We start from the raw sequence: 13312 nt of genomic DNA, 5'->3' as shown, positions 1-13312 counted from the left end.
GGACGGTTCAAGGATCAATGATTGAGTGAGATGGACTACATGACTGAGATACCAAAAGGTAGAGCGGAGAAGAGCAGAGTGATTATGCGGAAGCAAAAGATTTTTGAATTGAACTTGTGTAAATCGATTTGATATCGAAACGCCTGTGCCTATGCAGTGAAAAACTTGGTCCGCCGAACAGAACGTCCCTCCCTGCTGTGCTTTTGAATATTTCATCTCCCCGTGTTATCTATCGGCTTTTGATCATTAACGCAGAAAGTTCTTCAGGTTGCCACCAATGTGCTTGAGGTCCAGCAGGAACGTGTCATGCCCAAACAGGCTCATCTCCTCGCTTAGCTCCACGTGCGTTACGTTGCGGTTGCCAGCCAAGCGCAGCGACTCGGCCACCTCGCGCTGCTGCCACGCTGGGAACAGAATATCGCTCGCCACGCCCATGACCAGTGCGGGCGTATCCCTCAGCGGCGCCAGGCCCTGGATCAGATCCTCAGGCGGGCGCGAAGAGCCCGCCTCCATGGCCTCGTCCATGTTGACGTGCGACTCGGGCTGCTCCTCGTATGGCCTCTCTGGCAGCGTCAAGCTGCATGCCGTCGACGCCGCCGCCGCCGCCGCCGCTGACGATGCACCGTCATCACCGTCCCGTCCGGCAGCTGCCTGCCGCGCGGCGCGACGTTGCTGCGTGGCGTGCTGGTTCTGCAGGCCGAGGTCAAACAGGTCCATGGCCTTGCTGACGTAGAGTAGCGAGTTGGGATCGTAGTTGAGGCACCACTTCTCGCCGGCGTGGTCGAGGTAGGTCTCGACGAGGAAGTCGGGGCACAGGGCCGGGGGTTTCGCGGGGTCGGCGCGGCGGCGGCCGAAGCGCTGCTCCCACTCGGGGCCGGAGCGATAGGTGACGGTGGCGATTTCGCGCGCCAGCTTCATGCCGGCGTGCGGGGGCACGCGGCCGTAGTAGAAGCCGCGGTTCCAGTTGGGGTCCATCATGAGCACCTGGCGCTGGGTGTGGCGCATGGCGATGCTGTAGGGGTGGCTGCGCGCGCAGCCGCTGATGCAGACGACGCGGGCGACGCGGCGGGGGAAGAGCACGCCGGCGGCGAGCGACTGCATGCCGCCCATGCTGGAGCCGACGCTGGCGTGGAGCGTCTCGATGCCGAGGGCGTCGAGGAGGCGGAACTGCGCGCGCACCATGTCGTCGAGGGTGAGGATGGGAAAATGCGTGGCGTAGCGCTGGCCGTGGCCCGGGTCCACGCTCGAGGGCCCCGTCGAGCCGTAGCACCCGCCGAGGACGTTTGTGCAGATGACGTGGAAGCGGTCCGTGTCGAGCGGCGCGCCGGGGCCGATGAACTTTTCCCACCACCCCGGCGACGGGTTCTCCGGGGTGGAGTGCGCGTGGGACGATGCCGACAGGCCCGTGTGCAGCAGGATGGCGTTGGACTTGTCGGCGTTGAGGGCGCCCCACGTCTCGTAGGCAATGTCAAACGAGGGCAGCACGCCGCCCCAGTCGAGGCGCAGGGGGTCGCGGCAGTGATATACCTGTGTGACGCCCGATGTGTACGACGGCTCCGGGCCGCTGCTGCTGGAGGAAGGGGATGAGGAGGAGGTAGCGTGCTGGAGCGTGGCGGAGCGATTCTCCATGGCGTCGAGGCAGGGAAAGGCCATGGCCGGGTTGGAGGCCGCGCCGGAGCGAGCGCTTGCAGAGGCGTGCAGCAGACGGCGAGACGGGATAGAAGCGGCGGCGCGGGAAGAGGCAGAGGGCGATGTCGGCGACGAGAGCGCAGGGCGGCGGCGCAGGTGCCGAGCAGCCGTGGCCAGCTGCCGATGGGGTTTCATTGGGTCGGCAAAGATGTACAAGTTGTCTGCGTGTAAAAAGAGTATTGGAGAGTGAAGACGGAAAAACGAAAGGATTAAAGCTAAGAAAGAGAAAAAGAAGAAAGAGAAGAAAATGGAAAGAATTGAATGAGAATAAAAAATGTTTGCTTGGTCATTGAGATTCGCCCGTCGACGACAGACATTACTGGAGCGCTAGGCCGAGCTGGGGCGCCGCCATTCGCACACCATTTCACGTGCAGCGCCGCCTGGCCGGATGGCCGGCCGATGGCCCGACCAACCGATGACGGAGACGGTCATGGGGGTTTGAGGGTAGGTGAAGTGATGCATGGTGTGTAAAACTTCATTGTTGTTAATTTAAAACTGGATTGTATTTTGACTGCTGTTTCTACGGCTCGTGTTTGTTGCGCGGGCGGCGGTGGGCAAACCGAACAGCTCGGGTAACCACTATTTAAGTGCAGACTACCCCAGATTGGTGTACTGCGGTGTGGTTGTCAAACTCCAGACGGAAAGAGCCTGTGGGAGAAGGAAATGGCTGCGTGCTTGTCACCTATAAGTGCAGAACCAGTCTCAACATGGCCAGACCAGAGGTTGTGTAGAGTTGGCCGCACGGTTGTAAATGACGGGAGGAGTACCCTAATAAGTTCGATGAAAACTTGGCGCAAAGGTGCCATGCATAGCGCCATGATTGTGCGAAAGTGCAAATTGGTCCTTGTTTGAAGCGGTAATTCCGTTTAGAGAGTGCTTTTTTTTCGGCGCATAGCTTAAGTGTGCAACTGAAACCAGTTGCAACCTGGGACTTTACACGATGTGACTGTGATTGCTCAATGACGGCGATGTAGGGCGGCGAAGGGCTTAGTTTTGTCGTGCCGTTCAATAATTGAGCTTTATAGTAGAATAGATGTTACGTTTAAAAGATGATTGGGAATTTTGAACTTGCTTGCATCTACTTTGGTCTTTATTTTTCTTTCTTATTCTTTGGTTAATGTTTGATGTTGACAACAACTAGGTGCCACCACAGATACAAAGAACACAGATAGCCAGTACCCCCAGAATCGTACACGAATAAAACTGCTGACAATATTTGTCTACTGGTAGTAGCATGTTAAGATTGTGTACCGTAATTTCCCGGTTGGCCTACGCCAGTTGCGCAGTTGCGTTGGTAAGGAACACCATATCCATGTCTGCAATCAGTCTATCAGTGTGAAACGCCCAATTCGTTGCTACAGGTTGGCTATTGGTCAAGCAAATTATTGTGATATTAAGGGGCCATAGGTGCTACAAAAGGCGTGGCGCGTCCATTTTTTTGAGCGTATGAGGCAATATATATAGGTCGGTAGTGGCAACGCGGTTGCGCCGCCCGCGCCTGGACCCTGGTATAGGCTGACGTCAGTGTACCTGCAGTCTCGCCGGCGTAGCAGTAGGCACTTGGCACATCATGCAGATAACACCACATTTCTCTTCTTCAACACCTCGACAGGACGCACATCTTTTCATCCGAGAAGTGGTTGCTTTCAACTGTTCTACACCTCTCATTCATTAAATTACCTGGGGACCAATACTTCATCGCCAGTCCGCTGCCCCGCAAACGAGACGCCCTCTGTCCCCGAGCTACCCCGCCATGTCCTTGAGAATCATCCCTGCCAACATCATCAGCCGTTTACAGGCCCTTAGCACCGGCCAGACGCCCGACACCCCGAATGAGGACGAACCCGCCGCTGATACGGCTCCCAGGCACGCAGGTAGCCGCAATGAGAATGGCCATTATGACCCGTCCCCCATAGACGTCGCCGTCGTGCGCATCATGCTCGCCAAGGCCACCAAGCTACCCGTGGATGTCGTAGACGGCATTTTCGAGCTCGCAGAGTATTGGGTACGCACCACGACTGCCGCAGATTATTCCGGCAACGCGCTGTATGTGAGCTCTCGCTCCGTTCAAGACAGGTTTCTGGTAAGTAACAGTCGTTGCGTACCTCCCGCAGACAGCAAACAGGCGCTTATAGCTGTAGGTCCGATCACTGCCCATTGGGTTCACGAGCGAGCACGGCGGCGACCTAGATCTCAAGGGCGAACCTGCCCCCGCGAAGCCTTTAAAAAGTACAGTACCCGCCAATAAGCTGGCAAGAATGGCAGACTATCCGCTGCCTAAGCTCCAAGGCCCTGTGCGTAAAGTTGTCTTCAAGTTTACCTCGCATGATCAGGGCTGGTCGGGCGAGACTGGCGGCCTCTACGAAAACTCTTGGACCTGGTTTGAAGCTGGTCTAGAGCGGCTAGAAGACTCTGAAATCGGTAAGACAAGCTAGCTGTGGAAAGATACCGCGACGTACGTTGCTAACTGGCATAGGTGCGCCTCGAGACCCTCCACCGACTGCTCTTTATCGACAAGCCCTTCGACCTGTACATCCGGCCATCGAAGAAGTCATAGAGGAGAAGAAAGAAGACGCTGAAAATGGAGAAGCAGCACCGCAAGAGCCCCAATTCCAATATCAATTTCCGTTGATCCAGAGTCCGAAATGGACGGTCTGCCGAAACAAGCGCGCCCACAGAGACTGGCAAGACCACACCATCACGTGGGCGTGCTACGATGACGTACAGGCAGACTCTGACGGCAGCAAAGCTCTGGAGGAGAATGGGCGCGGTCGGGAAACTGGCGACGGCGAGTTTGTGCGGAGCCTGCAGCTCGGTGATGTGGTGACGCTGTGGGCAAAGGCCAGGTTCCCCGGCTGGGTCAACAACATCTTAGCTGCCAGCATTGACGTATACTGGGCAGCCACTTGAGCGGCAGAGTGCCTCGTCGGAATAATATAATTAGACAGTAGCTTTAACGAAGAATGGCCAAATTGTATTTTGCATTACCTGGCTTCCACTGCATTTTGTTGCTGCGCTTGTACCTGTTGTTGTTAGCTGACCCGCTGTTTACACCACTGCGTTTGCTGCCAGATCCTCGACGATGGTTCTTGACCTTGCACTCTAACACGCTGTTGACGGACCGCCAAGGTATGAAGCAGACATTGCAGACTTTTATTTGTAGCAAAGCATCTCCAGCAAGGCTACGTATCTCATCAAAGCGCCCCTTTATTTTTTCAGCTGCCTCGTACGCCCGTGCCCGTGTTCAAGGCACCATGTCTCGCCTCATCCAGTCTAAAGAGGGCGTTCCCATCACCCTTCCCGACGGCCTCGCTGAAGATCAGCTGTGGTCATTCAAGCCATTTACTGTAAGCGATCTAAGAACTACATTTTAAGCATACTCTTGTACCGTCCACCAAGGCTTTCATACACCTCCTCTTTCAAATCCCCTTTCCCATTTTTTTTGGTGGCTGCTAATAATAGCTGGCAGACGTGGATGAGCACCCTCTCCCGCTCCCTCGCGCTACAGTCCTCCGCCGACCACCCCTTCCGCGCGGATCCCTACGCGCTGCGCTCCGTCACCGTCCAGGCCTTTGACCTCTTTGGCTCTTCCCGCGTCGGCTTCGTCAAGCTCGCGGCCGTCGTGTCCAACCGCGCCGGCGAGACGCTCCCCGCGGCCGCGCTCCTCCGCGGGCCCAGCGTCGCCATGCTCGTCATGCTCATCCCCGACGACGCGGCCCCGGACTCTGACGAGCGCTACGTTGTCTTCACCGTGCAGCCGCGCGTGCCGGCGGGCAGTCTCGGCTTCGTCGAGCTGCCGGCGGGCATGGTGGACGACTCGGGCCACTTTAAAGGCGTCGCGGCGCAGGAGATTCAAGAGGAGCTGGGCATTACCATTGCAGAGGACGAGCTGCAGTGTCTGAGCGATTTGGCAGCGGAAGACGAGCAGGAGAAGACGGGAGAGGGAGAAGGGCTGGCGGCGGCCATGTTTCCGAGCGCGGGCGGGTGCGACGAGCATGTGACAATCTATAGCCATGAGCGCAGGATTCCGAGGAGTGAGCTGCAGAGCTGGAGCGGACGGCTGACGGGGCTGCGGGACCACGGGGAGAAGATCACGCTCAGGATCGTGCCGATGAGGGAGGCGTGGAAGGCGGGCGCGAGAGACGCGAAAGCGCTCGGGGCATTGGCGTTGTGGGAGGGTCTGCGGCGAGAAGGCAAAGTCTAGTATTTTATATAGCCTCTTCTATCCCTGATTCTAGTCTATCTTTTTTTTCCTTTTTTTTTTCTTCGGTATCGTGAAAATATGCCCTCTACTTTTGGCCTCCGCTGACCCCCTCCTCAAGCGGTTCCGTTTACAGCTTGAGCTGCTGCGCCAGGAGCACGCCCTCGGCCAGCGTCCCGACGCGCGCGTCAATGGCCACGCCCTCTGCCTCTAGCTTCTGGCAGAGGTTCCAGAGGTCCTTGAGCGGGTGGGTAAAGACTTGGATGAACTCGTCGTCCTCGAGCTGGGGCTGCGGGTTCTGGTTCTCGGGCGTGGTGACGTCGACGGAGACGTGCACCATGCGCAGGTTGGTGTTGCAGAAGCCCGGGTCGTTGAACATGACGGGCGACGTCTCGGTGACGACGCCGACGTAGCCCGTCTCCTCGCGCAGCTCGCGCAGGGCGGCCTGCTCGGGCGTCTCGCCGGCGTCGACGAGGCCCGCGGGGACCTCGAGCGACACGCGGTCAATGGGCGGGCGGTACTGGCGCTGCAGCACAATGTCCTTGGCGCCGGTGGCGGCGTTGTCGAGGATGGCGACGATGCCGACGCCGTCAATGGCGCTCGTGGCGGGGCGCTGGCGACGCTCGGCTGACTCCCAGGTGCGCGCCTTGCCGGTCTGGTCCTGGTAGTCGATCCTAGAAGAGTGGGAGAGAGAAGAAGTGTGAGAAGGGGGGGTTTGATGAGAAGAACGGTGAGAAGAGAAGTTGGTTGTGAGGGTTTGTCGGTGTGTGTGTGTGTGTGTGTGTGTGTTGTGCTCACTTGACTAGCTTGATCCAACGGGCTTCGTCGTCGGACTGGAGAGTGTCAGCGACGGGTTGATAACATGTCTAGGAATGAGAGGCGTACCAATGGCCCAGTGCGTAAGTGTTTAGGTCCCTCGGAAGAAGCCATGATTGTTTTGATGATGTTGGCAGAATGCGGCCGTTTTGTTTTCTGGACAAGGACAATGTAGGTGAGCCACTGGTACCCGACGTACCCACCAAAGACTGCCCAGCGATAGTCGGGGCGCTGTTACAGCGGCCAACAGAGACGAGTCACGTCTATCATGTACAAAATTATTTAGGTCCTTTGTCAAAGAGTTTGATAATCATACTTGGTCTGATTAAAAAGTAAAATATCATGTGAGCGACGGAAATCTGAGCATACAAGTTTGGTTTACGTTGAGGCGGGCTTCGGTTCAAGCCATCATCTTTAACGAGTCTAGCAACATACTGACGTTAACTAGGAATTCGGCTCAAGACCGACATTGATTATCGAATTGATGTTGGCCGTGCCGGTCTCGAGGAGCAGCTCGACCGTAGACCGGCTCGCTCCGTACGAGAACAGCAACATAAGCGGCGCTTATCCAAAGTCTCACTGGCATTAACGTCCGAAGAATGAAGCGTGTTAAGAAGTGAGCCGATTCTAAAATACTAAATATTATGTTTAAAATTTTATATATTATTATGATAATATAGTATTTAATCTCTATTATACCCTAGCTATTAGACTTACTTCGGCACTTGTGTCTATAGTAGAGCTTTTTATTATTTCATATAAAACTACTATTTTTTACTGATTCCTTTTCTAATATGCTTATGTAACCGTGCTGCGTAGATTTCTGTTTTATATTGTCAGGTCGTACAAATTTCTTTTTGGCTACTTAGATGGTCACGTTTTATTGGGCACCCACTTGAGATACGATATCCTTCTCGAAAATTTCAACCTAATGTCTGACATAGAAAAAAAAATGGCAGCCATCTCACCAGCTGGCTATCTACGGCGAGGGTAGGCATCTTCTGCAAATCGAAACAGCAAGACCTGTCCCCCCATACAACCAACCACCATCACACGACCCTGCACCAGCCACGTAAACTCTTCCTCTGACTCTTCCTCTGACTCTTCTCCTGTCACTTTCAAGCTCTCCGGCAAGGCGACAACATGGTTGTTCCACCTGACTGACCCATTGTGCACGCCACTCTGCGGCAAATACCATCCGCCCCTGTCCGCCGTCTCGTTGTCCTCCTCCTCCTTCTCATCGACATGGCTGTCGTGTTCTATAGCGTTTTTGTCGAAATCCACATCCACACATATCGGCCCATGCTCCGTGAACGCTATGCCTGGATAGTTTTCTGTATCAAATCGAATCCTCCGGAATGATACGTCGTACCCATCCGATGAGGCAAACAGCCGGACAATCTTGAGCCGTAGACGCGCCGACCTGTCATTCTCCAAGGCCCAGACAGCGATTGAACCGTTTTCACTGACCGTGATCACCTTGTTGCCGTCATCCGAATAGACTGCACCGGTTATTGTTGCGTCTGCCCTTTCACCCGTGTATTCTGGACTTTTTGTGCCACCGTCGCCGTCACGCCGCCAGATCCGCAGGCGCCTGTCGTCGCCCCCTGCCGCCAAAAATTTTCCGTCGGGTGAAAATGCCACGCAGAAGACATTCAGCTTCGTGACCTTGGCATCGAATGTGTTTTGTGGACGGATAGTCTCAGTGCTGCTACTGCTGCCTCTCACCACTGCCGATTTGGCCTTGGAGACGCAAAAGACACGCACCTTGCCGTCCTCGCACGCCGTCGCCACCAGCCGGCCATACCGGTCAAAAACGGCGTCCCGCGGCCGGCCGTCGTGTTCGAAACGATATCTCGGCACTAGTGGCCCCCATGCTGCGTTCCGGACTGAGATGCTCGAAACATCCCAAACGAAGGCGGCGCGGTCGGTCGCAGCTGTCACCAGCAGCTTGCCGTTGGGCGAGAACGTCATGACCAGGACTTCTGCTGAGTGGCCATTGGTCTTGGCGCTACAGCCCAGTTGTGCGCCTGTCGTCGTTTCCCACAAGCAGATCATGCCGTCGTAGGAGGCTGTTGCGACCACTTCGTCATCCGGTGAAATGGCCACGCAGCAGACGCCTGATAAATGGCCCTGGAGCAGTACACTGCCCATGGCGGAGGAAGTATCTGCATGTGCGTTGGCTGCTAGGATGGCTGGGTCGATACCCTCGACGGTGTGGTGGGTGCTAGCGTCAATGTCCCAGATGCAGAGTTTGTAGTCCTCGGACGACGATGCTAGCAACCAAGAGGCCGAGGAGTTGGTTCTCGAATCTAAATGCGGTGCAGACGCAACTGCCAGAACTGCTCGAGTGTGCCCGTGGAGAATGCGGTCCGGCCAAATCCGCGTTTCGGGCTCGCTCTGAGGATCTGTTTCACTGTCGTCACCCTCTCCGGAGTTCCCCCAATTACCCGGAGACTTGTGTCTCCAGATGGCAATTTTGGTGTCGTCTGAACCTGTGGCGATACAGGACCCGTCAGGCGAGAACGTCACGCTGGTGACGGAGCGCCTGTGGTGCGCCAGGACGGCCACCGTCTTGCGTGTCCGCATGTCCCAGACGCGAGCTGTCCTGTCGATCGAACCTGAGACCAGAAATCTTGAGTCTGGGGAAAAGGCGAGGGAAGATATGTTGCATGTATGCCCTTCTTGTACCGATTTTTCGTCTTGATTGCTTATTGAATTTTCGACTGATTCTTTGGAGAGCTCTTCTTGACGCACTTCTATTGCGTCCAGCTCTTGTTCGTCCTTTCGCAGACTACTCTCTGCATTTTCAGCTGATATATCTTGTGATTTATCCGACTTTACGACTGCGTTTGCTGGGGGTTTCGTTGGTTGTCCTGGCTCTTCCTCTTGGCCTTTTGGGTTTGACTTATTCTTATGTTCTTGTAGGAAATCTTTCGAGCTCGGGCTTCGCATTGGAAGTGTGTAGCTGTCCTCTTTGCTTGTCGCGGTACGCCAGATCCGGATGGATGCGCCTTCGGTTGACGCGATGAGCTTTCCGTCGGGCGAAAACGCAACGTATTTTGTGTACGATTCGCTGTAAAGAACCCCTCCGTGTCTTGTAACGGGATTTAGCAACAGATCCTCCCAGACGATAAGACCGCTTGATGTGGCTGCAGCCAGCTTGTCTGCATTTGGGGACAGCGCAATGTGCTCCAAAAACTCTGTAAGGCCCTCAATAGTGATGACGAGTTTCCCCGAAGACACATCCCACGCCTTTATTGAGTGATCGGTAAAGGCCACCAGGAGAGTGGGCAGTTTTTGTTTCCGGCTGCCGAGCTCAAGACGTGGTGATGACATGGCCACGCCGCGAATGAAGTGGCGCGGGCCGGAGCCCTCGAAATCATCAAACCACAGTTGCAAGTTTCCTGTCCGCGCATCCCATAGGCGCACAATTCCGTCGCACGAGGCCGAAGCTACCAGCCTGCCATCAGGCGAGAAACAGCAGCGCCGGGACCAGACGCCATGATCAATGGTATGCAAACAGCTGGCCGAGGCGTCCGTCTGTTGGATCCTCGGAGGCGTTTCGATCCATGGGAATCGCACCGGCATCAAGCGGCTTCTCAGGTTGGGCAAGTCAGCAGCGAAGAGCAGCGAATTGTCGAGTTCGTCCAAGGTGACTTCTTTGGAAGCTTCTTCTGAAGACCTTAACCTGAGCTGGCATCTCTGCAGGACTATAATGACTTCTCGAATGATTTGGGCTGGCGTGCTGCTACGTGCAGGGACATTTTGATGGCCACGTTGGGGAGGCAGCCGCATGTCATCCCTAGAAGTAATCGTGGCGTGAAGTTGACGCATCATAGACAGACATCTCAGGAAAGTACTACTACTCGAGCCTAATAGAGACAGCCACTCCTCCAAGTGCGCGGTTAGCAGCTGAACGGCCATTTTAACGACACTTCGGTTGTCTTTGCTGCACGGCTCTGACAAGTGTCTGATCCACATGAGAACAATATAGTCGATCCTGCCAATGTTGTAATGAGAAGAGTTGGATTGGTTACGGTTGCCCAACACATCAGGGCTACGCCTGAGCTTCCTGAGGAGGATAGTGAGACACCAATGAGCAATCTTGGTATGGATTGACGGCTCCCCAACCCTGGACAGACGGTGTAGATTCTGTCTAACGTAATCTCGGGCCGATAGGTGAGTAAAGTGCACTATGCCGTCGTCCGAGATTTCCAGAAAGGACGGCAGCAGCGTCTTGACCAACACTGGCAACTCGACTGCAGGAGGCAGTCCGCTCAAAGCAACAAGTTCCCGCACCGTCAACGGCTGGTATGCCGCAGTCGCAGTCTCCAGCACAGTCTTACAGTACGTCACGTCGTTCTGTGTAATAGGAGAGGATCCTCTTAGCGACAAGACACCATTCAAGGAAAGCAGTAGTTCTGCATCATAAAATCCCGCAACCGTCTTATTCCGCATGGCGAGCTGGCCGAGCATCGTGGCCGCGTTCCATGGCAATGTTGATGCCTGCACAATGCTCAAGAGTGCCAGCTTCGTCCACAAGAAGTTGTTGAGCGCCGCCTGCTCAAGCATGTCCATTAAGCTCTTACGGACGAAGCTATTGTTGTAGTATCCCCCCAACTCACAGCTGCTGCTGATGTTGACCAATCTATCGGCCGCATAGTCGCGGACAATGTTGACAATGTTGGGGGTCTTTTTAGCGTCCAGTTCTGTGTCGAGGTCCAGCAGCTGATACTGCAACTTGGAATCGTACATTTCAAGCATCTCGCGCTTGCAAGCATCCCAGCGTGCATGATCGGCGGACAAGATCCATTTCACCTTGCTTGACAGCTCAACCGTTGTGGCCACGAGGCCCAAGAGCCGCACAAAGTCGCTTTCTTCATCCTGAGAATATGCTCCTTGCTTCTCTGGTTCGATCCCTTCGTCAATCCCATCGAGGACAAAGTACGTTGGCTGGAACTGCTCACTTTGCACCATGCGACACAGAAGCATTGACATGGCCGTAAAGTCGCCTGGTGCGTCAAAGTCGATACGCCTGTTGTCCTTGTGGCCCGCATATCTAATTGTACACAGTTTTTTGAGATGGTCACAAAGATCGGGCTGGCTGAGAACCAAGTTGTAGATCAAGTCTTTGACCGCATACAACGCGTAGTCGTCCCAGTACCGCCGCCGCCTGCCACTTTCACGGAAAGAAAAGGCGACATGATGTCCACAGAAGCCAAACATCGATTTATTATTGGTACGTTGGTAACTTTGAACGATGGCCCGCAGTAACATAGTCTTTCCGGCACCCGGCCTGCTGAGGATCCAGAGGATGCGCCGTTCTTTCTGTGCTCCTCCCTCGTCAAAGTTCCTTTGTAGAAAGTCCTCGCAGACCTGCGTGCGGGATACCAGAGCCAAGAACCGCTTCAGGATATCACTGTTCTCCAAGGTGGTCTGCGGCGCCGGATTTGCATCGGCAAGGCCTAATTCGGACAGCTGCTGCTGAGTTGTGTGGACGGCCTTAAGCAGCCCAGAGATTTGAGTCTCATAAACTAGCGCAGAGCTAATCGCGGAATTACCCACAGGTTCTTGGTCGACTGGCGGTTGCCTTGACGCTGTCTCGGTAGCAAGTTGTTTGGCATTCTCAGTGGCAGACGACGAGGGCGGTATTGCGGACAGAGCCTCAGGTGGCGTCGACGCTTTCCCCGACAGGTTCCGTCTGCGACTTGTTGAAAGCTGCTCTGGATAGGGATAGTACCTACTTTTTCTTTGACTTTCCATAAGCCGACGCCTGAAATACATTGAGAAATGAGAGAACAGCAATGAAAGCCAGAACCACAGTGTAGGTGATTCCTCCACTAACAAGGTGGCAGCACTGTGATAATATGCACCTTTGTACCTTGTGGCCCTTCACGACGGTTGAGATTTGTGCTCTCTGCATATTTGCCGGTGCCCTGGATGGTATATATATTGTGTCAACAATGGGCAAAGTTTTGGAGAACAGGGCTACAGTGCAACATTGAAAAAGACTTTGGCACAGTTGCTCGCTCATTGGCACCAAAGCACTTGAATTGGTGATTTGCACCACGTCACACCAAAACATGACATCTTTAAGCGCTGAAATCTCTACAAATAGAGGTCAAGCTAAGATGATATATACGTGTATGCTAGTAGATAATTCGTTAGTATTTATTCTTATACTTTTTACGCGTAATAAAGAGGCATACTTATTAACGAATACCTGGCGTTTAAAGCGGCCGTCTTTTAGTGCCCTGTACCTAGTGCCTTGACGCTCTGTGTGTCATGGAGAGAGTGTGTGTGATGTACCTATTATGGAAGGTGTGGGTGTCTACGGTGCACCATTGATACTAACTTTTACATTATTACTCTTTAGTTCTAAATTTTAAAAAACTAAAAAGCTAAAAATATAATTAAGCTACTATACCCTACTACTAAAACTATATTACTATACCTTAAGATAAATACTACTAAATTTATAGCTTAAATAACTAAGAGTTTAGTACTTAAAAATAGTACTTTTTATAATAATTCTTATAATATATTTTTTTTTTATATTATTTAAATTATAAATATAATAAATATTTAAAATTATTTAACTAA

At 53.8% G+C, this 13312-nt stretch overlaps 5 protein-coding genes across 5 annotated transcripts; 2 read left to right on the top strand and 3 right to left on the bottom strand.

The window, feature by feature from the left end:
- Positions 1 to 246: 246 nt before the first annotated feature.
- BBA_04352 (homoserine O-acetyltransferase) lies at positions 247 to 2151 on the bottom strand (the record flags this gene model as incomplete). Its single annotated transcript, XM_008599449.1, has 2 exons — positions 247 to 1806; positions 2050 to 2151. The coding sequence occupies 2 exons, from the start codon at positions 2149 to 2151 to the stop codon at positions 247 to 249; spliced, it is 1662 nt and encodes a 553-aa protein (XP_008597671.1).
- Positions 2152 to 3442: 1291 nt separating this feature from the next.
- BBA_04351 (Ankyrin repeat protein) lies at positions 3443 to 4599 on the top strand (the record flags this gene model as incomplete). The annotated part of the gene is made up of 3 exons (XM_008599448.1): positions 3443 to 3772; positions 3831 to 4110; positions 4166 to 4599. 3 exons carry the CDS (start codon positions 3443 to 3445, stop codon positions 4597 to 4599), a joined length of 1044 nt encoding a protein of 347 aa, XP_008597670.1.
- Positions 4600 to 4943: 344 nt separating this feature from the next.
- On the top strand, positions 4944 to 5893 carry BBA_04350 (NUDIX domain-containing protein; the record flags this gene model as incomplete). The annotated part of the gene is made up of 2 exons (XM_008599447.1): positions 4944 to 5036; positions 5159 to 5893. The coding sequence occupies 2 exons, from the start codon at positions 4944 to 4946 to the stop codon at positions 5891 to 5893; spliced, it is 828 nt and encodes a 275-aa protein (XP_008597669.1).
- Positions 5894 to 6020: 127 nt separating this feature from the next.
- On the bottom strand, positions 6021 to 6820 carry BBA_04349 (NUDIX domain-containing protein; the record flags this gene model as incomplete). Its single annotated transcript, XM_008599446.1, has 3 exons — positions 6021 to 6564; positions 6689 to 6723; positions 6776 to 6820. 3 exons carry the CDS (start codon positions 6818 to 6820, stop codon positions 6021 to 6023), a joined length of 624 nt encoding a protein of 207 aa, XP_008597668.1.
- Positions 6821 to 7681: 861 nt separating this feature from the next.
- On the bottom strand, positions 7682 to 12632 carry BBA_04348 (wd-repeat protein; the record flags this gene model as incomplete). The annotated part of the gene is made up of 2 exons (XM_008599445.1): positions 7682 to 12410; positions 12454 to 12632. 2 exons carry the CDS (start codon positions 12630 to 12632, stop codon positions 7682 to 7684), a joined length of 4908 nt encoding a protein of 1635 aa, XP_008597667.1.
- Positions 12633 to 13312: the final 680 nt, after the last annotated feature.

Source organism: Beauveria bassiana (genome assembly GCF_000280675.1).
Source record: "Beauveria bassiana ARSEF 2860 unplaced genomic scaffold BBA_S00010, whole genome shotgun sequence".
In the NCBI taxonomy this organism is placed as follows: domain Eukaryota; kingdom Fungi; phylum Ascomycota; class Sordariomycetes; order Hypocreales; family Cordycipitaceae; genus Beauveria; species Beauveria bassiana.
The sequence above is the reverse complement of the archived record's forward strand: the minus strand, read 5'-3'. Positions and strand labels throughout refer to the sequence as shown.